This window comes from Microtus ochrogaster, linkage group LG3 (genome assembly GCF_000317375.1).
Source record: "Microtus ochrogaster isolate Prairie Vole_2 linkage group LG3, MicOch1.0, whole genome shotgun sequence".
Lineage (NCBI taxonomy): Eukaryota > Metazoa > Chordata > Mammalia > Rodentia > Cricetidae > Microtus > Microtus ochrogaster.
Window position 1 is genome coordinate 37,246,520 of NC_022029.1, and position 25,442 is coordinate 37,271,961.

General features: G+C 38.9%; 1 protein-coding gene across 2 annotated transcripts in view; it reads left to right on the forward strand.

Annotated features, from left to right (window-relative positions):
- Positions 1–25,442, forward strand: part of Prkd3 (protein kinase D3) — a 61,196-nt gene that overhangs the window by 9,999 nt on the left and 25,755 nt on the right. The window contains exons 2-6 of one of the 2 annotated variants that reach the window (XM_005360772.2): positions 15,544–15,682; positions 17,177–17,308; positions 18,958–19,115; positions 23,119–23,311; positions 23,879–23,956. In XM_005360772.2, the coding sequence (XP_005360829.1) occupies positions 15,544–15,682; positions 17,177–17,308; positions 18,958–19,115; positions 23,119–23,311; positions 23,879–23,956 (700 nt within the window). Of the gene's footprint in view, positions 1–15,543; positions 15,683–16,589; positions 16,683–17,176; positions 17,309–18,957; positions 19,116–23,118; positions 23,312–23,878; positions 23,957–25,442 lie in introns of those variants that run through there. The other variant, XM_026785955.1, reaches the window with a different exon arrangement.

Consider the following 25,442-nt stretch of genomic DNA (forward strand, 5'->3'; position numbering starts at 1 on the left):
TTTCCCCAAGTTCCCCCCATCCTCCCCTTCTCCCTTTTCTCTCCCCATCTCCCCATCCCACCCCACCCCCAAGATCCCAATTTTCTCCCTGGCAATTTTATTTTCCCTTGATTTATATACCAACTTAGCTTTCAGTGAACTAACCTTTTGTTTAATTGATTTTCTGTATTGTGGCCTGCAAGATCAGTGCATAGTAGGTGGAGACAGACAGAGATCCCAGGAATTTACTGAATTAGCTGTATCTAATTAGCTGAAATAGCATGTTCCATGTTCATATAAAGACTGTGTTTCCTAAAATACGGTGAAGTGATTGAGAAAGAAGTCTTGATGCTAACCTCTGACCTCTGCACATATCTTCTTGGGCAAGCACGTGTATGCACACACACACACACACACACACACACACACGAAAGAGAGAGTGAGCACATTTTTTAAATTTCTTTAACTTGATGTTTGTTTTATAGTGTATAATTCTCCATATACTTCTCTGTGAATATTCTGTATTAGTTACTCTTCTATTGCTGTGATGAAATGCCATGATCAACGTAACTTACACAAGGATGGGTTTATTTGGGTCTTGCAGTTGCAGAGGGATAGGAGGCCATCACCATGTGGCAAGGAGCATGGCCCTGGAGCAGCAGCTGAGAGCTCGCATCCAGATCCACAAGAAGGAAGGAGGAGGGAGTGCAATGGGCGTGGCAGGAAGCTTTTAAAGCCTCAAAGCTCACCCCTAGGACACACCTTTTCCAGCAAGGCCATACTTCCAAATCCTTCCCCAGCACTTCCAGTTGGAACTGAGTGTGCAAACATAAGAGCCTCTGGGTGGGTAGGAAGATGGGGAAAACATGATCGAGTTATATGGTATGTAAAAATTACTTGTGTTCATACATTTCCGATTTTTATTCTTTTAAGATTTATTTATGTGCATCTATATCTGTATGAGTGTATGCCACAGTGTATGGGTACCGTCAGAGATCAGATGAGGGCAGTGAATCTACTGGAGCTGGAGTTACAGGTAGTTGAGGGCTGCCTGACATAGATGCTGGCAACAAACTCAGGTTTTCTGGAGAAGTAGCAAGTACTCACTATATCTGAGCTTTCAGTCTAACCCAGCAATTCTCGACCTGTGATTCGTGACCCCTTTGGGAGTGAAATGATCCTTTCACAGGGGTCACCTATCAGATAGCCTGCAAATCAAATATTTACATTATAATTCATAACAATAGCACAGTAAATAGCAATGAAATAATTTTATGGTGGGGGAGGTCACCACATGAGGAACTGTATTTGTACTAAAGGATCACAGTATTAGGAAGGTTGAGAACCACTGATCTAATCCACATCTTACTATTTTTTTATTTTAAATTTTTTATTTATTTTATATAACAACAGTTTCCCCTACCTCCTCCTCTCTTGTTCCCTCCCCCACCTCCTTTCTGCCCCCATCTACTCTTAAGAAAGGATAAGGCCTCCCTAGGGGAGTCAACAAAGCCTGGAATATGAAGTTGAGGCAGAACCAAGCTCCTCTACCCTCTGCATCAAGACTGAACAAGGCATCCCACCATGGGGAATGGGTTCCAAAAAGCCAGCTCATGCAGCCAGATCCTGGTCCCACTGCTAGGGACCCTACAAACAGACCATGCAACACAACTGTCACCCACATGCAAAGGTCTTAGGTTGGTCCCATGCAGGTACCCCAGCTGTCGGTCTAGAATCGGTAAGCTCCCACAAGCTTGGGTCAGCTGTCTCTGTGCTAACCAATATTTTAAATTTGTTAAGACTTTGGTATATTTACCCAATTTTCAATATATTGTTCTTTATTCATGATAATTATTTCTTGTTCTGAATTTTGGGTATTATAACTTTTTATTAGTGTTTACACTGTGATATCTTTTCACGTCATATGTGTGTATCTATTTGTACATACATACATGTATACCTCTCTACGTCTTCATTAATAATTTTTTTAGTAGGCTTCATAGTTGATTGTATGTTTCATGTTTTCATTCTGTCAACTACTCCTTAAGCGTTAAGATCACTCATATTCAGACATTGGTGGTGAACACCTTTAATCCCAGCACTTGGGTGAATCTCTGTGAGTTCAAGGCCAGCCTGGTCTACAGAACAAGTTCCAGGACAGCCTGGACGATACAGAGAAACCTTGTCTCAAAAAATTCAAAACAAAACAAAGAACACTCATGTTTAATACAATTTTCAATATAGATTCATTAAATTTACAAACTTTCCCTACTTGTGAAGGTTTTATATAGGACTTCTCATCTTCATGAGAAAACTAAAGCAGTGCATATACAGTAGAAATTATACTTTGAATTTTGAGCTTTTCCTGGCTAATGATACAGTACAGTACTATATAGATCCTCACGGTGCTAGGTGGCAGCAGCTGGTAGCCAGCATAAGGATCATGCTGGTAAGCAACTGACTCTCTAGAGTGTGCTCAGTTGCTAAACTGCGGTGGGCTAGGTGAATTACATGCATCCACAACTTAACGTTCTTAGCCTGTTAGACATTACTAGGATATACAGCATCAGTCAAGAGGCATCGATATGACAAAATTTGCTATTTTTTTATATGCATCCCTTCTGTTCTTGGGGCCTTTTTGTTTTTTGACTTTTAATTATTTCCTAGATTTCCATTTTCTCTCCTCCCTTGGTTGTTTTTTGTTTGTTTCTGCTTTTTTCTCTAAAAGTACTCTTTAGCACTTGCCCTAATGTCAGCACAGGTCAGCCATCTACATCCTTTGACCAAATCTGGCTGTCTTAGTTTCATTTCCTGTTGTGATAAAATGCCCTGACTTGAGTTGGAAGGGCTTATTGGTTCACAATTCCAGGTGGCAGTCCATCAGTGGGGGAAGCCAAAGCAGCAGGAACTGGAAGCGGCTCATCCCATTACACCCACAGTCAGGGGCAGAAAGGGTGAATTGAGCTGCATGCAGTGCCCAGCTCATTTCTACACTCCTCCGCAGTCCAGGATGCCCTGCCCAGGGAATGGTTCCACAAACTGTGGTCTGGGCTCGCCTCCATTATTTGAACCAAGATAACATCCCACAGATAAGCCCTTAGGTCAGTTAATCTAGACAGCCCCTCGCTGAGACTCCTTTCCAGGTGAATCTAGATTTGAAGTCCACAGTTAAAATCTAACCTTCACACTGGCCCACCACCTGCTTTCATAGTTGTATTGAAGCCCAGCATGTTTGTTCATTTACATACAGTCTGTACAGCAGAGGTTAGTATGCAAGATACCATGTGGCCCTTAGCCTAAAATATCATCTGACATTTTACAGACGTTTGAAAATTTTTATCTTAGTTGATAGACTATAGACATTTTTAAATTGGTGTAGACTATCTTGTGTATAATGTGGTGTGTACCTCAGAACCCTGTATTTCTGTTTTTCTCTTCTGCTATTGTCAGATATTGTGTTTCTACATACTTTCAGTTCTCATTATTCATGGTAGTCAGGCTGCACAGAGTCACCACAAGCCTAGTGTGCCTAGTAGACATACAGGCTAGGTTTCTATGAGCTTTTCTTCACAGTATGTTTGTCAGCCAAGAAATGCGTTGTTTTGTGTATGTTTCTGTCTAAGCTTGCTTTGCTCAACATGCATTGCTGATTCCACAGCATCCTTCTCATAGCCAATAGCACTGGAGTGCATGACTGACTAATGCATGTTTAACTCAGCCAACGTTCAGAACCTTTAGTCTAATGTAAGTTAATAAATACACTTAAATGGGTAAATGAAAATACGAAGATGCCTTTAACTAGTTGAATTATATGTTCTGTGGGATTGCTACCTCGTTTTCTATACATCAGAAATAGAATATTTTTATAGTCTTGTAATTCAAAACTTCAGGAACATCTATTTCTAAATACAGGTTAATAAGATTTTTGAGTCTAGATAGACATTAGTGATGGCTTTCTTTGGCAGTCTGTGAAGAGCTAAGTAGATGATACTATTTGCACTCTCCTAAATTTCCATTATACCACTACTGCTTCAGTTGGATGAATATTTGCGGTACACTTACTCTTTTAGTCATGGTGCTAAATCCTGTGGAGACTCCCAAAATGAAAGTCGATTTCCCGCCCCTAAGCATGTTACATAAAAGTTGAGTAAATGTCAGATTAGCATAGTAGGAGGTAGCACATGCTAAGACCTGAATGAAGATACACAAAGGGCAGAATGACTCAAATTAATGACTGTCTTTTTAGAGAATTATGAAAGCCTGTCTTAAACTTTATTTTTTTGTTTGCACCATCATCAACTGTAGTACTTTATGTGGAGAAATCGATGTCAGATGCTGGTCTGCCTTGCTGTTGTTCTCTGGTAGCTTGTAGCATGGATAAAGTAAGATATCATTACCATTGAGATCTTTTTCATGGTCAAATAAATAAGTTTTTGTGACTGTAATTCCTAGTCGTACTATAAATTTTATGTAAGCTAGACTGAGTTACTCAAGAAGTTCACGGTGACCTTTCCCCCACCCCTTACTCACCAGCAGTTAGCTAGACAAACATCTGTAGTTGCTAGCAGTGAACGGTGACAGAAATATGTGATTGCTGCTACAAGGCATTATTACTTACAAAACATGGTGATGATTCCCAAGGCATGACTGTGATCATAATTGTTTTCCTGAGCTTCAGACACATTGCTGGCTCATTTGTTAGGGCTTTGTGTTCCTTGTTCCACTGCTGGGATTATCCTTCCCCTACTGTGTTTTCTTCTTTGAGTACTGGCAGACTAGGTAACCTGTATTTTAATATTCATTGTGCTGATCGTCATTACTTTTATTTTAAATGTACGTGCCATAAGTCTTACTTAAAGCTCCATGAGGTCAGGCATCATGTAGCCACAATAAAGAAACATCCAGATATTTCTTAGTTGAATAAAGAAAGAAACTCCTAAGAAACAGCATGAGGTCCTACTTAAAAGTGATAGTTTTTGGTCAAATTGAGGTTCATTTCTACCACTTACGAATTGTGTGACCTTAGTTTCTTATGTGAAAAGTAAGGTTGAAAATACTACTCATGTATGTATTGTGTACACGTATGTGTATAAATGTACCTTACGTGTGTTTATAAAATTCTTTGCCCACTACTTAACACACAGTAGTCACACAGTAAATGCTACCTTATCAGTATTACATATTAATCTGATCTTGATGATCTCCAAACTCTAAAACAGATATAACTGCTTTGAGATCCTTTCTGTTCAATATGTAAAATTGGTCAATGCCAATCTATAAATAACTTAAAAGCTACTACCAATTAGATTTGCATTGATTTTGTTTTGTGCTTTATTTAATATACATGTCAAAATCTTGTTATATAGTGTAGAAGATCATTGTTTGAGTTGAGTATGCTCACAGTCCTATATTCTCTGTACTCTGAAAGCTGAGGCAGGGAGATCTTGAATTTGAGGCTAACCTGTACATACATAATGAGGCACTCTGAAAAAGTAAGAAGAAACGGAAGGAAGGGGGTAAAAAGGAAGACAACTGATTTCTTCCTTGATGTGTACATTGGCCAGCTTTCTGTGAGGACTTCCAGTGCTGCCTTTACTGGTGCAGAAAGTGACGGAGTTTACTGATGGCGCCGCTGAGTATATTTGAGCTCTTCCTGAGCCACACGTGTAAGCTTGTGATTTATTAGAAATAGTCCCAGAATGTCTCTTTTAATGCTGACTATGTGACTTTAGAATCATACAATTTTGAGTTCAGCAGAATTAACTAACCAGTTAATTCTGTGACTGAACAGTAGTGAAGTAAATGCTTTTTTAAAAATTTCTATTTACTTAGGACTGAATGAAATCTAAGTATTTCAGCATTGAATTTACATTCTCAATGATTGAACCACCAGGCAGAACCTGTAGTACCAAACGGATAGGGAAACTTACACGAGATATATAAGGCCATCTGCTATCAGAAGAGGGACAGGAATGCTAACTGAAAGTACATAATAAATAATGAATTTCCTTAATTCATTAAGGAAAAAGGGTTTGGATGGGGCTGGAGAGATGGATAACTACTAAGAACAGTGTCTGCTCTTCCAGAGGACCCAGCACCCATGTGGCAGCTCACAGCCATGTATAAATCCTGTATCGGGGATCTGATACTCTCTTCTGATCTCCAGTGACACCAAACACACATAAGTATGGTACACAGACATACGTGTAGGCAAAACATCCACACACATAAGATAAAATAATAAAAAATAGTAATAAAGAAAATGGAGGTAGAGAAGTGACACATCAGTTAAGAGTGCTTGCTGACATACACATGGCATACACAGACATGCATGCACACATAGATACATGCTCACATGCGTGCACACATACACATGTGGACACAAAATAAGAATAAATCTAAAAAAATTAGAAGAAAAGAATGATTAATAGGACTTAGTGATAATTATCTCAGGGAGTATAATAAAATCTTAAACTCTAAAAGAAAAATTTTTAAGTCTTTTAAGGGTGACATGAATGTTTTGTTTTGACAAAGAAGGACTGATAGTGTATAAATTTTTACTTCCTATGTTAAATTAAAGATCTTATTGGGATTTTTTTGACCTGACAGTGTTAGCCAAAAATTTATCTCATGTTATTCTAAAGTTGTCAAGAGCATTAATTTTTAAAATCTGAGAGAAAAAAAAAAACAGGCAGTGGTGGCACACACCTTTAATCTCAGCACTGGAGAGGCAGAGGCATGAATATCTCTGTGAGTTTGAGACCAGCCAGGTCTACAGAGTGAGTTGCAGGACAGCCAGCCTGCACAGAGAAACCCTGTCTCAAAAGACCACCAAAAAAAAAACCTAGAAAGAGAGTTACAATAATTGTAGTTAGGTACTACTTAACCAGAAGTTTAAAAAGCCTGTAATTTATTTTAGGCATATGCTAAAGGAGGTCATTTTTCCATAAACTGAATTTTTGAAAACCAATTTTAGGTGTTGAGGGGGCTTTATGCTGTCCCCACCTGATAAGTTCCACAGGGAGTAAGTTAAATACTCAAACTAGGGTCAAAGGCAGATCAATGTAAACTGGAACTGACTGATTTGTCAGCAGTAGGGTAACTCACTTTTAGGTCAGTAAACCGTAATGTCAGCTATAAAAATAATAAGACAAAAATAAGGGTGGTAAGATCAGCACACCCCCCCCCCCAGAAAATGCTCCCATATCGCTAAGAAAAACACTGTCCATAGTAGACATTGGGTCAGATGATACAACATCTATTTCACAAAATGATTCAATAAATTGGTAAACAAGCACATGGGAAAATGTTTAAAATAGTTTTTAAATGAATACAGACTAGACAGCATGTATTCAACTGGAGTAAAGAGAGAATTGGTGTCTCTGGTGTACTGAAGAATCTGGTCAAATCTCACAGAAATGCCAGTGATTCAAAGCTTGGAGAAGGCATAAACATTGGCAAAGGCTCCATCAGCATACACAAAGGGGGTTTTCTCCAAGAAAATAGCTACTTAACTAACAGATCATTTTTATTTGAGCTTTGTTTAAAACTTAGATATGACTAAAAATGGTCACTCTTTGAATTTCTTCCAATTCCATGACTCATCCTGAGGGTGGAGTGAGGTGGAGTTTCTTTTGTTGTTGTTGTTAGCATAAGCCAAAACTTAGCTTCCTTTTTTTTTTTTTTTTTGGAAAAAAAAAAAAGACTTTGAAAGTTTTCCAACATAATACATTGAGGTCAGTGCTAGCTTCTTCATGTCTTTCCTCAAAGATGCCTTACTCTCAGGAAATATTTAATGCAGGCACATTTTACTTGCTTTTATACTAAAATCAAGGTAATACAAATAGTGAACATGTTCCTTATTCCAGTTATGCTGTTGTGGTATTTGGGGGACACGGAGCCTCGTTACCTTAATGTCTAATGTGTAAGACCAAGTTCAGCTTGTGTCCTTACCTCCAGGGAGCTCTGGGCCTCAGTGGACATTGTAATGTCTGTAAATGTTCTTGCCTGTCATAACTGTGCTGCTGGCATCATCTGTTGGGTAGAGAGCAGAGATGCTGCCAAAATACCCACAGCAATCTTCTGACCCAAAGAATTAGTAAAACTGAGGTTAAAAGTCCTTAAGTTAAATTGATAGAGAAGTAGAACTTTTGTGTTTGAGAAAACTTGAACCTTCTGCTAATGATATTCTGGGATCTTAATAAATCAAAGAATATGAATATCTTGATTAAAATTTTATAAATGGAGTTGTAGTTTTAGGTCTTTCAAATAAGATTTCCTGTTAGGCTTAATTTTCTTTGTTTCAAAAGTAATACAGTTTTTGGAATATACAATTAGACAATGAATATAAGATCTTAACCTATATATGGGGTGCTGGGAATTGATCCCAGAGCCTTTTGCATGCTAAACATGTACATTATCACTGAACTCCTCACTTGCTCCTGGATCCCTCTTTATTCATAGTTTATAAAGCAATATGAACATAAATACAGTTTCTACCTTCTAGACTTGAAGGAAGGTGTTTTTGCCAGTAGGCCACAGAGAAGTATTAGAGCTGGCAGTCAGACTTTAGAAAGCAGTTTAGCAGCAGATGGAACTGGAGTTGAGCCAGGTGAAATGTGCCCATCAGGTCACAGTTGGGAGGCCATTTATAAGTGTTGGATTACAAGAAAATCGGTACTGACAGAATATGGCGAACGCCTGGTTCATGGTTACAGCAATTATTCATCTATGGAAACCAGACGTTGAAATTATGTTGTCAATGTTTTTAATGCAAGGTTTTTCTTTGTAAGCTAGGAAACGATATTATCTCATACCGTTGGAATCAAAGAGACAGACCAGGAATGTAGGTTTTCATTTTATCACTTTGTTTTGTATTGATAGATCGTTTTCAAGTCGCTTCGTTTTTAATCCTGTTTCCTCCCGAGAGCCTGGGATTAGAATATCTACCTTCATAAAGAGTTATACTGATTAAACATAAAGCTCTGCAATCCTGGGGTACTAGTGCTCAGAAAATACTCATACCTGTGGCTTAAAAACCTCCAATTTTAGAAAGAGCCTTGGTTCTGTAGGTGTCTTATAACTTTAGTGAATATCACTAGCATATGTATAGTATATATAGGTATGTATAAAGGTATGTATAGTATCATTATAGTATGTATAGCAGCATGTAAACAAAACATTGTTTTGATTTTAGTTTTGATATATGGCCATCTATAGAAAATAAAATCTAGTGTTTGTTTAAAGGGAAGAATACGTGCACAGTGTCTGGTGTATAATTACCCAGTGAATGCTAGCTCCCTGTTTTCTTGCTTTCATATTGATAAGAGGCTTAAAAGATACCCCTCTAAAGCTATTGTTTCTGTTAATTTGTTGAATGAAAAAACTAGATGTCATTGGAATGGGAAAGGAAGTTGGCAGAAAGCAATTTATTTTGAGCTATAACGGTCTTTAGTAAAATTGAAATACTGACTAACACTGTCTGCTTTTAGCTGATTTAAAACACTTCACTTTAGTTTTGACCACGTTAATACCAGATCTGAAGACCGAGTATCAGTGTATTTTAGGGGTGATTGGTGTGTTAGAATGAATGAATCCATTGTCTGTGCAGACATGAATTGAGTGTAATTTTCAGGTTCTGCTGTAGTAATGAAAGCCCCAGCTGTCTCTTTTGTTTTCTAGAAGTGAGCTGTCATTGTGTGCTGTTCTCTCTCCCACTCTTTCTACTACAGCCGTACTACAGCCGCCTGGTGACATTCTAATCCTCCCCTACATTTTTATCTAGGCTAAACAGTGTCAGGCAGCCATTACTAAATACTTAAGCTCAAACTGGAGATTTAAAAAAAAAAAATTTTTAACTTGCTGCACATTCAGGTTGCAATCATAGGTAAAGGAGAGAAGGTCCGAGAAGTTTAAATCAAGGACACTTAAGAACAAATCACAAAACAAGAGGAGGGCATGAGTAAATTTAAAAAGGAAAAAAAAATATTTTTGTGGTTTATGTAGAAGTGTAGGTGAGGTGTTAAATTGAGCAACACTTCTGGCATGTGATAATCCAGAGAATTCTGAATTGGAAATCAGTGATGAAAGGTAAGAATGAATTCAGGTTCCTGTTGACTCATTTTCTGATTGACTTGTCCAGACAAGCGAGTTTTGGCTTTATGTAGAAGTTGTCATTGAACCCTTTAGTTTAACACTTTCCAGAGATTGATACTAAATTAATATAAGTTTTATTTCTGAAGACTTTATTACTGCTAACAGTCAACAGAGTTTTTAATCAGTGCCAGAAGTTCTGGGTTCTTGAGGAGTCTGGAGGAAGCCTCTGAGGAGAGGACATTCTTAGCATGTCTTTACTTTTAGGGGCACTTTTAAGATTTACTGTGCAGGGATACCTGAAATCAAGATTAAAGATCAATTTGGTATTCCGTGGGGTGGGGTGTGTGTGTGTGTGTGTGTGTGTGTGTGTGTGTGGTCCTCAAGCCTCTGAAATTAGTGTGTACTTCACCCACCATATGAGAGCAGAAACATATGGGTGTTACAACTCCAAGCAGCTCTCATTTTCTAGACTAGAACCCATACTACCTTAGAAAAATAAAAAAGCCTAGTGGTAGGTAAATAATTCACTCCGATAATATTGAATACCAAAGTTGTTTGTTAACACGCAGAAGTGTTGTTTGGCCAAGTAAAACAAAAGTTTGGCAAGCTTCCTGCCTTACCTAACATTTTACTGACTGGTGTTTAGTGACATGAGACTTTTATGGGACAGGGCTGCAGTGTTTAGCCACAGTTGTTCAGAACTGCGGAAAGACTTCATTTTGCAAAATGCAGAGGAATCATTGACACAAATGTAGAAAGTAAATCGAGAAATTAAGGTGAGGGTGTTTTGCTTTTAAACTAGTTCTTAAGCTGTTCTTCATTTTTCCCTCTACTCAGGGCTGAGGTGGGGTAGGGAAAGAACCATGGGCTTGTCTGTTTTCAAGGGTACTCACTCCTTTCCACATTCCCCAGGCTCTAGAATTTTGACTCCTTTCATTCTAGACCAATAGGGCTTCTCAGGTTGAGCTTTTAATCAACATTTGGGGCCAGATCATATGATAGAGGCCGTCCTGTGAATTCTGCAGAACCTTACCAGATAGTTCTGTGATAGAGGCCGTCCTGTGAATTCTGCAGAACCTTACCTAGTAAATGTGCACAGACCCAAATTCTGAAAAGTAGATATGTATAAAGACACCACCATGTATGTACCTTCTGGGGCAAATTAGTCTCAGTTGAGAGCCCTAGAGAAATACGATGTAGCTAGTGCTCATTACCGAGAGCTACTAAATGTGTTCTCAACTCTGCTGCCCTTCTAGCCGTGGTCCTTGTCCCAAGAGTCCTTGTTGTCCGCGAGAATGGGAATGTTTAGACGGTATCTACTCCATTTTATTAGCTCTGTCTTGTGTGTTAGAGATAAACATATACCAATAGTGCAGCAGTCCTCCCTCTCTCCCTCCCCTGTAAGTGTGAACAGCAGAGTCACAGGTATACATTCACAAATATATATGGATTTGCATTATTTTTCCACAGTAGTTTTTCCTTTTAAAATTACACAACTGGGTGCAAAAGTGATTTTTTTTCCTTTATTCCATATTCTTTTGAAGCATAGCTTAGAAAAACAGCAATTGTCTTTGAAAAGCCTCAGTTTTTTGTGCATGTCAATGACAGGTTATTCTGATAGACTTTAAAATACAAAGTGCTTATGTTTATATCTTTTAATGTTTTTTTCATGTCCCCTTTTTTTTCTCATGTGGTTCAAGGCAACCTCCAAATCCCCGTTTATCCAAGAGTGGCCTTGAACATCAAATCCTCTGCCTCTGTCTCTACAGAGCTGGTACTGCATGTGTGCAACTTGATGCTTGGCTTGTTCGTGACTTTACACACAGCCCCTATGTACCAAAATCAGCCTGAAGAACAGTTGAACTTGGAGTTTTGAAGATCATTGAATTACTAAAAATAGGCAAGATGTAAATAACAAATTTTTATAATATATTTTAAGCATATGAAAAGTAATTAACCTTGTATAATGGGCAAATACAAATCAGGGCAAGGGAGATGGCTCCATGGATAAAGCTCTCTCCCTGTAAGCATGAGGACCAGAGTTCCGATCTCCAGAATCCACATGAGAGCAGGACACGTTGGCTACGTGGAAGAGCAGAGTCGGGGAACCCTGGGGCAAGCTGGCCAGACTTGCTGGGATCTGTGAGTTCTGGGTTCAGGGAGAGAGCTAGCCTCATTAAATGAAGTGAAGGATGCGCATGTGTATATGACATGTATGCTAATGCACACTGCAAACACATAAGAAAGGGGGTAGGGAGTACAAGCTGAAATACACAGAAGTACCACTTTTCATGTAAGAGCAACAAATTTGATAGTACACTTACAAAATATTGCACATGGCAAAAACAAACTTTGCTTACTCCATTTCAAGTGTGTCATGTTCATATGTGTGTATTTGCATGCCTCCTGCATGTATGGGCCCACGTGTATGCAAATGTGGTACATGTATATATGCGCATATGAAGGCCTCGGGTTGATGTTGGAAGCCATCCTCAATTGCTCTTCTGCTTTTATTCATCGAGGCAGGGTCTCTCAGTCAATCCCAGAGCTCACTAATGTGAAGAGTCTTGCTAGCTGACTAGCTGTGAGGACTTCACGTCTCTCTCACCCTCCAAGGCTGGAGCAAGAGGGCCCTCACACCTGCCTCACATTTACATAGGTTCTGGGATCTGAATTCCAGTGCTCGCATGTGCTTCTGGGGCAAGCACTGAGTCATTTCCCCTGTCCCACAAACTTAATGTTTTGCCTGTAGACGTATAAGCTGTTACAGCCTTCATGAAGACTAATTAGGCAGTGTCTGAAAGTTTCGTTTATATGTACACTTTGACCCAGGAAATATTCTGGGAAATTCTTTACATACACTTCGGAAGTAGTAACGGTAAGGAATATGTGATTACGCACCGGCTATTGCTTATTATAACAAAGCATTGGAAACAGTAAGGGCTAATGTTCAAAGTTAATGTTGCATTAACTTTTTTAATTTTCATGGTAAGTGCAAAGTATACTCTATTTTACAGGTAGAGAAACTCATTAAGATTATATAATTAATAAGATTTGAAATCAGGGCCTAGCATGATAGCTTAATAAAGTGCTTGCTTTGTGCACTCAAGTTTGACCCCCAGGATATAAAAAGCTGGGCACAGTCAGGCTTGAGAGAGTGTAATGAGGATGCCACTCTACCTGTGCAATCTCCTCCTCAGAACCCAAACCTCAATCTAACAATGAGATAAACATCAGATAGTTTCACTAGTGAGACATACTATAAAACACATTACCAGTAGGCAACATAATCAAAATATCCAGAAACTGCAAAATGTGAGAAATTGTTACATCCAAAAAAGACATAATTATATCTGGTAGCTAAGATCACATAGATTCATGGATGAGACTATGGAAAGAGAAAGGACATTAGGTAAAGGCTAAGGAAATCTAAACAAAATATGATAACATTTGGTATAAATGTATCATACTACTATAAAGTGTTAATAATGGGGAAAGTGGGTAAATGGGAATGCTGTATAATTTTTGTATGACTTTTTCTCTACTTCTAAAACTTTAAAAAAGATTAGTAAGTATAATGAATAATATTTGTAAAGTAAATTTAAAATTCAGGCATCCATTTGAAAAGAAAGCCTGGACAGGATTTTTATAATGTTGTAAATGTTTTATTAATTCTTTAAGACATTCGTGCAATTTATTTTGATTATATTCACCTCCATCCCTCCCCCTAACTCCTGTCCATTTGTGTTACTCATATAGTTCTGGATGTGGAGCACGGGCAGTCTTACTTGGAGCCACACCCTTAAAGACAGACTCTCCATTGCCTGCCCATAGCTTCTCAGTTAGGGGTCACAGACTCTGTCCTTCCCACCATGTGCAGGAACACAGACTGGCCTGTTCTTGTGCAGGTCTTACGTAGACAGCCACAGTTGCTGAGAGCTCATGGTTGCAGCAGTCCTGCATATCCACCCCAGCTACCCTTGCCTCTGGCCCCTCTTCTGTTCTGTTTCCTGTGCCTTGTGGGGTATTGAGAGGAAGTGAATTTCTTTAAAATGTTAAAATTTAAACATTTTCTTGAGTCATATTCTCGCTTGTGAAGACCTGATTTCTGAATTTTTAAAACTCATGAATAGCAAATATCTGTATACTGATTTCCTTACAGGTTGTTTCTGTTTATCTTGTATGTTGTTTAGACGTCTTAAAACTATGTGTTTATGGTTTATTTCCTGTTCCTCTGTAGATGTTTATCTTTAGTATAGTCATGCCTCTAAACCTTGGATGTTTTTAAAGATTGGCCACAATGATTGATTCTCTGAATTTCAGTGACAATGTTTAATCTTTTCTTGATTTTTTTTTCAGTCTATGTTTTCTGTTATTTTGGTTCTGACATTTTCTTTAAGATAATTCCTAGCTTAAACACATTTATGTAATATTATAATAAATAGGGCTTTCTGCAAGCCAGCATTTAAACCTTTACTTCTAGTCACTCAGTAATTTGTCATATTTATAGGTGCTTATCTAGAAAATGACTTTTTATGGCGACCCTAACGTCTTTCAGCCTCTAGACCTACAAAGGTTTATTTTAAATAATTATTCGTAATATTTTCTACACTCTTTCTTTTACCTGTGTTTGGGTATTTGTTTGTATATTCATATATCTGTGCAGCCCTGAGGCTTGTCCTGGGTAGTGCACATTCTGAATAAACACTGGGCCACTCCCTATCCTCAGTTCATGCTACCGTTATCCATTAGGTCACGTGTCTGTTGCAGTATTTTTTTTTTTTTTTTTTTTTTTTTTTTTTCGAGACAGGGTTTCTCTGTGGTTTTGGAGCCTGTCCTGGAACTAGCTAGCTCTTGTAGACCAGGCTGGTCTCGAACTCACAGACATCCGCCTGCCTCTGCCTCCCGAGTGCTGGGATTAAAGGCGTGCGCCACCACCGCCACCACCGCCCGGCTGCAGTATTGTTTTATATCCTCTCTAGGTCATAAATTTGTTTGAATGTTGCTTTCCTTCTTTAACTGGTGTTTTTGGGTTTTAATGGTTTCAGTCACTCCCAATAGAGACAAGGCACAAGCCTTTAGTACATGGACATTTTACATGTCACATCCAAAGACTAGCAGTAACTGATGGTGTATTGAGCAGTACCACTTGAACGGATGGAAACAACTTCTTGCCTTTCAGGCTAAGAATAGAGTGAGTGAAAGACTGTGTTCTCTTACAGCAATTTAGAAGTCTGAATTTTGTAAGAGACCTGTATTTTAAGGTAATGATTACTTGTTTGCAAATTTACTTTTTTTGTTTTTGAGCTTTAAAATTAACCAGGATATTTGAGTACAAGGTTCACCTTTTGGATATTAGAAGCGTTGTTAGTAGCCAACATTAAGCTAGAACACTTTAAAATTCTTTTATAGCATATTTAACAACAGTAGAAAGCTATGGGATGTTGATACAGGGCTGTTTCCCTACAGTTTCCAGAGTGTGGATTCTTTGGCATGTATGATAAAATTCTTCTCTTTCGCCACGACATGAACTCGGAAAACATTTTGCAGCTGATTACCTCGGCAGATGAGATACATGAAGGAGATCTTGTAGAAGTTGTCCTGTCAGGTGAGCAAATGGCTCCTTTTCCCCACAAGGAGTATTTACCACACTAGTTCTGTGCTCTGCTGCTCTTAGCTGTGGTGCTGTGTAATCGCTTACTTCTTTAATGTGTAGTAATGGTTTCTGCATGGCTTTCACTTTCAGGAAGGTTATATCACTATGAGAAAATAGAGGGAAAAAGTGGAATTACTTAAGTGTTTTGAAGCTAAGGGAATTAATAGTTAAACTGAAAAGAAATTCTCTTTCTGTAGGTTGAAAAAAAAAAACAAGATTAAAGTTGTTTTTTTCCCCCATTTCTGTTAAAAGCATAGACAAAGAGAAATGAGGGTCCAAAGAGAGAATGCGGATAAGAGGGGAAATATTTAAGACCTGGAAGAGAAAGTGACGGTGCTGGTTACTTGCACGACTTTAGACTGTTTCCTCCCTTCCTCTTCCCAGTGGACATTTTCCACTTCCGTTCCTGCCTTGCCCTTCTCGCCACCCCTTGTTCCCTAGCTCTCATCATCTGCAGTCTCACCTGTGGACAGATAGCCAGGGATAGTGCGAGAGAAGGAAGAATGGCACAGCAAGGGCACACTTTGGATTGGCAAGAAGGGAGATTGGTAGAGGAGACAAGTGGCCAGGCACCTCCCACCCTCATCTTTCAGGCTCTTCCTGAGATCTCTCTACCGTTCCTTTTCCTTATTGGTCCTAACACTTCTCATCTGTGTTTCTGATTCTTCCATCTGCCTAGTCCACCCCAGCACTGATCTTCCACCACGACCCCCTGTCTTCCTCCTCACTCACACGGGGATTTCTGTGCTGTTCTCCTTTAAGGTCGTGATCACATTCATTCCCTCTTGGCTTTGGACCTTTCGTCAAACCACAGGGACGTCACTAGTGACTTTCAAGTTGAAGTGAAAGAAATGTGTCTGTATCTACTGCTCCATTGCTCATGGAGGAGAAAGGAGTCCTGGCAGTCTGTTTGAACTCAGTGTCTCTTCTTACAGAAACATTTGACAATGAGGTTAAGTTCCATAGCACTTTGATTTTTACCATTTACTTCAGTGTTTTCTTTCTCAGTCTGTCGTAAGCTATGAGACAATGCTTTCGGTATACCTAGCCAAAGACTTCCAACCTGGTTTATTTGGAGCTTAACTCATATAAAGCTCTTGGACTTCTAAAACTACTGCTTAAAATCCAGTATTGGGCCACGGCTCAGCAGATAACTCACATGGTAGGAGGAGAGAACTCATGCCTACAAATTGTCCCCTGACATTCACATGTGCCACGGCACATTCTCCTCCCCCAACATACATACACACAAATAATAAATGTAAAATATTTTAGATCACAGTTTTAAATGCTAAAAAAAATCTATTTTGTAATCACATAAAACTTTTAGAGAACGTACCCTGTTTTGATATAAATGGATATGGCGACCATTCCTAATGTCTTTGCAATTAAAAAATATGGTTTAATACTTTCTTTTTGTTTTTATTTTTTTTTTTTTCAAAAAAGCCTTGGCCACAGTAGAAGACTTCCAGATTCGCCCTCATACTCTCTATGTACATTCTTATAAAGCACCTACTTTTTGTGATTATTGTGGTGAAATGCTCTGGGGATTGGTACGTCAAGGATTAAAATGTGAAGGTAAGTGCTTTTAGATCGGTGTATTAATTTGAAAGAGGATTTTACATTTGCATTTTTGAATTACCAATGGAACACTAAGCTCATAGTTGGTGTCTAAGCAGTAAGGATTTAGAATTGCGAAGTTGAGAACTGGCTTTTCCTTTGCCTCCACCTACTGGTTCCTTTGCATAGGCAACTTAGTGGACCTCTAAGTGATGGTTTCTCTGTGAAATGTAGTCTACTCTACCATTTTCATAAATAATTAAAGAAGGTAATGTAAACAATGATTTAATAACTGTTTGCCACTTACTATCACAGGTTTTTATTCCATTTTTAGTTTTTTTGTGTGCAGTGGTAAAATGTCAGATTGCTGTGAGTTAGAATTGCTAGGAGTAGGCGGCAGGTACATAGTCTGAATAAGAAGCAGTCTTCTCCTGTGGAGGGTCAGTTAGCTTTTTTGTAAGGTAATGGCAGGCACAGACTGTATTTAGGTTTTGCAGGCTATGTGGTCTCCATTGTAATTTACCTCTGCTGCTATAATGTAAAACTAACCATAGGAGCCAGAGAGATGGCTCATCACCTGAGAGTACCTGCTGCTCTTTCAGAGGATCTGGGTTCAATTCCCAGCACCTACATGGTGCTTCACAACCATTTGTAACTCCAGTTCCATAGGATCTGATACCCAAGGGCACCAGGCATGTACATGGCAAATAGACACACATGAAGACAAAACATTCATACACAGAAAACTTTTTAAAAGAATTCTTTAAAAACTTAGCAGTTAACTATAGATATTATGTAAATAAACAGCAGACTGTGTTCCTATAAAGCATATTTTTAGAATAGGGGAGATGTCTTAGTTGGTAATGTACTTGCCACACAAGCATGAGGACCTGAGTTCAGTCCACAGACTGAAACAAGAAAAAACAAAAACCAAATACTGGGTGTGTAGATACGTGTTTGGGAAGTTTGGAGAAAAGAGAATCGCTAGGGTTTTCTTACAGCTCCCAGTCCCAATGAGAGACTCTGCCCCCAAAACATGGTGAATGTCTCCTAAGGGATGATAGCTGAGATTGATCTCTGGTCTCCACGCTCATACACACATAGCTGTGCACAGATGACACATATACCCTTTGTGTTATATAATTATATATATTATAATATAGAATACCATTATTCTATATTATTATTTACTATTATTTTATATTCATAAACACTGATGCTTGGGTTCCATATAATTTTCTCATCATTGGAGGTTTGTTGCACGCATGCCTCAGTTTGCTGCTGGATAGTGCTTGAAGCCAGAAACTCATAAACTTTTGCCAAGTGTCATAAAACATGCTTTTCTGAACTCTACCTCCAGAGTTTCTGATTCTATAGATTTGGGGATGAGTCTAGTAATTTATGTTTCAAATAAATTTCCAAGTGTTTGTCTTAGCTAACATAAGTCAAGATTCACTGTTCTAATTAATTTAACTTCTCTAAATAAACCTGTCTCCATATGTACTATTCTTGAATTTGTTACCTTCCACATCATCTGTCGTCTGAGTTCTTAATTAAGGTTGGTATTGTTGCCAAAAAAAATAAAGAAAGAAATGCTGGGTTCTATGTATGAGATTTCAAATAGTGATCTTATAAAATTTTATATTTTACTCTTAAAATATATTTAGGCTGTGGATTAAATTATCATAAACGATGTGCCTTCAAGATTCCAAATAACTGTAGTGGAGTAAGAAAGAGACGCCTGTCAAATGTATCTCTGCCGGGACCTGGCCTGTCAGTTCCGAGACCCCTGCAGCCTGAATGTGTGCCCCTTCTCAGTGAAGAGGTATGTATTCTTAGGTCATAGAAGGCCTTTTAGTAGTTATTCTTAGGAATTTTATAAGACATGTGACATCCTAAAACAGGTGATAGCAGAGTATAGTGATGTGGCTACTCTCAAGGCACTTTGAATGGAATAATGATGACAAGGCCTACCTACAGCAATAGGTTGTACTTTGTGCCCCCCCGGGATTGCATATCATTTAGTCCACCGTGTGAGCCTCCTTTTCATTACCCTGGCACCTAGTCACATACTTCACTTAATCTTACATGCAACCATCAGGTCAGGTTTCCTACTATACAACTCTGATTATGTTTCTCTCCACTAGGTAACTATGTTAGGGCTCTCCAGAGGAGCAAACTTATACAGTAGAGTAAGTGTGTGTGTGCACATGCGTGCGTGCGTGGATGTGTGTATATTTAAGTGACAGGATTTATGGACTGGGAAGCAGGAGAAACTAATAACTACTTAGAAAGTGGACGCCTCAGAGTATGTGGGACGCTGATTTGAAGTCCACTGGAGAGCTGCTGGTAGAAGTCTGCCTTCAGAGGCTGGTGCATGCGGCGTCTGACACACACAGTGATGGCAGGAGAAATCAATTCTGCAGATTGGCACAGTATGTGAAATGTGCATTGCTTTTGCTGCATCTGGACCCACACCCCATCAGTGATGCCACACACATTGGCAGCATGTCTTTCTCACTCAGTATTTCCAGTCAGTTTACTGACCCACATGGCAGTGATCTAAACTAGCATTTACCTAGACCTATAACGTAGCTTACTCTCTGAATGCCACCACACTTTTGAAACCTCCCTGTTTGTGTTTGTGTACTAGATTATAGAAAATGAATAAGTTTCTAAAACTGAATAAAAGATAAATAAAGCCAGGCTATAAAGCCTCACTGAGTAAGGAGATAAGTTTGGAAACAGACATACTGGGAGCAAACCTTTAAGCGTAACTCTGAGATTGCTATTGTCTGCACATACAAGACTATTGCGCTCATCATAGAAGACAGTGTAAAGAGGTTTATGAGCGCAGAGAAGTTCTGTGTTCTTATGTGCCTCACTTTTCTTAGCACAGTACTTGGTACGTAGTAGATACAAGTGAACAAACAAGTGTGCAGCTCCTCAGACTGTGAGCTGTACCACCAGAGCTAGTATCTGCATGGCTCTGGAGCCACGGGCTGCTTGAAATGACTTTCCAAAGTCATGGGACACGTTAATAGGAAATACTCAAATTAAGTTCAGATTTTATTAGTTATTTTTTCCTCTAATGTATTGTTCCTTTCAAGGATAAATAGAGTAGTTTAATGAAGATTTGTGTGCTTGGCAGTACTTGAAATGGCTTACATCTGCAAATCATAATCTTACCATTGGTCGTTTTTATAACCTCCATCTTTATATGTTAGTCCTATCAGGACTTTTGTATACTAGCACAGTGCAAGACTTGAGGCTATTGTCTGTTTAACAAAATCTTTACAAACTGAGATAGCAAAGTAAAGATCTATGTAGTTCTCTTGTAAAAACTCTCATTTTTATATATTGCTTAGCCACAGGAGGAGATTTTTGAGGTAGAGAAAGAAAGGTTATCCCAGTACTCAAGCAAGGATCATGAGTTCTAGTCCAGTCAGACCCTGCTACAACAACAAACACCTGGTTAATAAATAAATAAAGTAGAAAATGAATACTATAATATAGAGACTAAGAATCAGAAGCTATGTATAGACATATATAAGGCCCTGGGGGAAAACTGATACTAGAAAATTAGTATATCTTATACACTGAACCACACAGGGAACCTGTCTGGTACAGACAAGTATATTGCTTTAAGAGGCACACAAATGATGCTCTGATGGCAGCTATCCAGTTTGTTAGGAGCCTAGGGGAGAACAGAAGACAGAGGAAAGGGAAAAGTACAGTCATCCTATAGTATTCCTAGGGTGGGCTCTGGGACCTTCAGCAAATTGTGAAATCCATTAGTGTTCAACTCCTTTATAGTCATAGACACAATATTTGCATATAACCTACATACATCCAAGCTCTCTTGCTAAATATACTGACATCCTCCTCCCTTCAATTGCTCATTAAATCGAACAAACTTTCCCCTGCCATCCTCACCGACAGAGGCAATCACTGTGACTGATGGGATCATATTGTGGGTCAGCACATACTGAGGAGAGAAGAAAAACGTTTATTTCTGGGGTTTGATGCGGAAGACCTAACCATCAACATTAATCTCTGAGTCTAATTTCCTATTTAGATGGGGAGAGAATTTAAGAAACCCTTATACTGACAGGTGACTGCTCCAGATGCACTGCCTGGTGCATGTTCTCTGTACTATGTCCCTAATGCCCTGATATCAGCAGGGCCTGAACAAAGGCATTAACTGGCCATTGGCATATGAAAAGACCTGCTAGAGAAACCTCCTCTTTACAGGAATGCCCTGTGTATCTGATAACTAGTAGTTAAATCAGTCCTACCGTGTCTTGTATGGTTTGAATTGAGACAAACCGAAAACAGTAGATGCAGGAGCAGGAACTGCACAGTTGACTAACACACCTGTGCTTTACACGCTGCTGGTTGAGGGAGCATCAGGACAGGCTCAGACGCCATTTCTGATGGTGAAGACACGGTCTTTAGTCTTCAGTCATCTGGGGAGGTAAAGACAGGATCATGTTTAGATCGTGTTGTATTCCAAATGTATAACAGCAGTTAGCATGTAAGTGGATGTGTATTCAGTGAATGGAATGAGCTGCACTTAGCTGGCCTATAATTTAGTTTGATTATTCCCTTTGTTTAGAGAGCTGTAGCTACAAAAACCCACTTATCTCCTAAGCTACATAAACATTTTTAATTGCTCTTTAATTTTTTAGCTTCACTTAGAAGAAAACAAAACTGGAAAATATTTGCAATATCAAGGAGCTGCTTAAAATCTGACTACTATCACTAATGCTGTCCAGTTTATTTTTCTGTTTGTCTGCCATAATTTAGTTCAAATCCCTACAAGCATATTCTAGAATTGTTGGGAAATTTTGAAGTTATATTTTGTTTCGGGCTATTTTCAGTAATACAATATGGGCAGGCACCGTGATTCCTCAGTTCTTTGCTTTTCCTGGGATTAACTACTTAGTCAGCTCTGGATGGGTAGTAAAATCTGTTAGAAATTCCTTGTCAGGTGTTGAGTTTTATTGTGAAATGCTAATTGTGCATGTGTGTGCGTGCTTGGTGTGTGTGTGTTTGCATGTGCGCTCACATGCACAGAAGGGTTGGGGGACGGAAACAATAGAAAGCTATTTGTTTGGCTGAGGAACCTGATTTATTGGTGCTAGAATGAGCTCCATTGTAGGAAGGTATGGAATGTGCCACTGGCAGTAATGCCTACCTCAACCGCAAAGTCAAAGTCCCTAGGAGAGTAAACTGTAGGCCAACTCACGGCAATGGGAAATTGTTCAAGTCCATTGGACCTTCCCTGGGAGTGGGAGGGCAAGACATTGTTGGTGTTTTGGACTCATGATTGGACCCTGTGTTCTCCCCTTGCTCACCATTTAATCCCTTCTTCTCAACACCAAGGATCTCTCTCTTCTTCAAGTATGTCTAACAGTGTAGAGAAATAATCCAGATGACGGAACTATCATTGAACTGCCCCCCATTAAGTCAAATGGATAGTTCCCTAGGTGGTCTGGAGCCAGCGCTGCCACTGTCTTAACTCTATATTTCTTTTCAAAGGTGCCAAAAACTGAAATCTGCTGGTAGTTCCTCTGCTCTTAAAAATGATCCAAATAAAATAATTTTTCTACACTTTGTTCTTGTGTTAGGAATTGCTCAGATTCTTCAAGAATGTGTACTTTCCTCATGCAAATGCTGGTAAATTAAGTCCAGAGGAAACTGCTGAGGGCCAATTTTTTAAATGTTGACTTTAGTATTCCCAATAAATAAATTGTGCTTAAGCTTTGCTGCCAACACTTTGTTTTTAATCTTAACTTAAACTGACAGATTTACGTATGTTTTAGTCACATGCTCACCAAGAACCAAGCAAGAGAATCCCGTCCTGGAGTGGTCGTCCAATCTGGATGGAAAAGATGGTGATGTGCAGAGTTAAAGTTCCACACACATTTGCCGTCCACTCCTACGGCCGGCCGACCATATGTCAGTACTGCAAGCGGCTGCTAAAAGGCCTTTTCCGCCAGGGCATGCAGTGCAAAGGTAGGATGCTTACGTTTCCGCTACGATTCATGTATGTTTTTTATAATAGATACGAGTTTAAAATATCTAAGTTTCAGAAACATTTACTATAAAAATTGTTCTTACCGTTAGCTTAAAAGAAGAAAGGGAGAATTATATGTTTACACATACACACACATGAGAGCCAAATTACTTTGCTCTCTAGTGTTTTATACTGTTAAAAAAGGGACCATCAAAGTAACTATATGGGAAATAAAGGCATTTATTCTCATTTAAATTAAGTATAAGACCACATGGCTGGTAAGTAGAAAATCTGTGTATGCCATGGATTCCTCTTGAGGAGAAGGAGGGCTGGAGCTGCTAGCGTGTTTACATCCTACCGTTGGCCTTAGCTTCATTACACAGACAAAGAAACTGATCCCTAACTGGGTTAAAAAAAAGAAAAACTATTAAATGCCTTCAGAAATTGAGACCAGACTATGTTCCAAGACTTGAGTTCTTAGAGGGAGGAAGACTCGTGATTTAAAGAAAATGTGACTATATCTGATCTTACCTGTTTAACTGACAAGCTGAATATTTTTATTTTAGATTGTAAATTCAACTGCCATAAACGCTGCGCATCAAAAGTACCAAGAGACTGCCTTGGCGAGGTTACTTTCAATGGAGGTAAAATTATATATCTTTGTTAACTTCTATAAAACCTAGAAAAGGTCATGACTCCGTATGTTGTCTGGGTAAGGTTGTTTATATACTTTGTTTTACTGGCTTTGTTCAAGGTTTTCTTTTTTTTTTTTTAAGTGTTCATTAAATTTTATGTACATTAAAGTTTTGCCTGCAGGTATGTACATGTAAGGGAGTCAGATCCCATATAGTGGGGTTACAGACAGTTATGAGCTGCCCATGTACCTGCTGGGAATTGAACCTAGGTCCTTTGGAAGAACAATCAACGCTCTTAACCTCTGAGCCATCTCTCCAGTGCCCTGTTCAAGGTTTTCTTCTGACTTAATAACTGAGCAGAAAACGGAGATCACTGATGCTGTCATTAGTAGTTAATGCCTTTCCATCTTTCCTTTAGCCCCTTGCTTCTGTGCGGCCTCCAATATCTAGTGGTGCTGCACAGTGACTTCCAGATGCACTTTTAAAATCTTACTGTTGCCTGTATTCTGAAATTATTGACTTTTAAATGTAAGAACAACCCTCTGAGGTAATCCTAACAAATGTCTAAAACACAAAGACATTAACTAATTTGCCCAATAATTAGGGCTAAGAAATGGCAAAGCTAGAATTTGAACCTGTTTCTGGCTTTTTGGTCTTTCTTTCAAGTAATCTATGACTGTCTTCCTCCCAGAGAGTGCTAGCAAAGCCATTACCCACTTTTGGAAGGGAGGGAGGGACAGGGCTTTAGGCTTTAGACATCATTTTCCTTTAACAGTTTATATGGGAGAAAACAGTAAATGTAAGGAAACCTCTAGGAATAGGCTAAGGATTGAAAATCCAACTCCTTGAGAATCTAATTAACATTTTCTGCATATTTTCCATGGCTCTCAGTTGTCTTGGGTCTGGTATTAAATATCATAGATGGGGTAGTTTGTAAACAACAGAAACTAATTTCCCATAGTTCTGAAGGCTGAGAAATCCAGGACGCCAGCAGATTCTGAGTTTGGCGAGAGTCTTATCTCTGGTTCATGGAAGACACCACTTAGCTCCATGGTAACATGCTGGAATGTGCAAAGTGGGTCTTTGAGCACCAATGCACATCATAGGAGCCTTCGCAACTGATCACCTCCCAAAGGCTTTGAATACCATTACCTTAGAAGGGAGATTTAGTACACAGGTTTTGGGTAAAACCTGTCATTTACAACATAGCTAGTTGACATCCTTGGTAGAGTATCGCTGGTTTTTCCCATGCCTAAAGTCTTATCTAGCTTTATAGTGTACTCATTTTGTTTGTGCTTTTCTACCTTTTAATAAGTGGATTTTAAATAATGTTTATTCATTTTAATTTGCATTTCTTCGCTTACTTATGAGTTTGAACATCTTTCAAGTATTTGTTTTGTTATTTGTGTACCCCAGCCCCCACTGCATTGCCTGTTCAAATGCTTTATTTTTTTCTAATTTGACATACTAATAATTCTTTCATTTATAGGTAGCA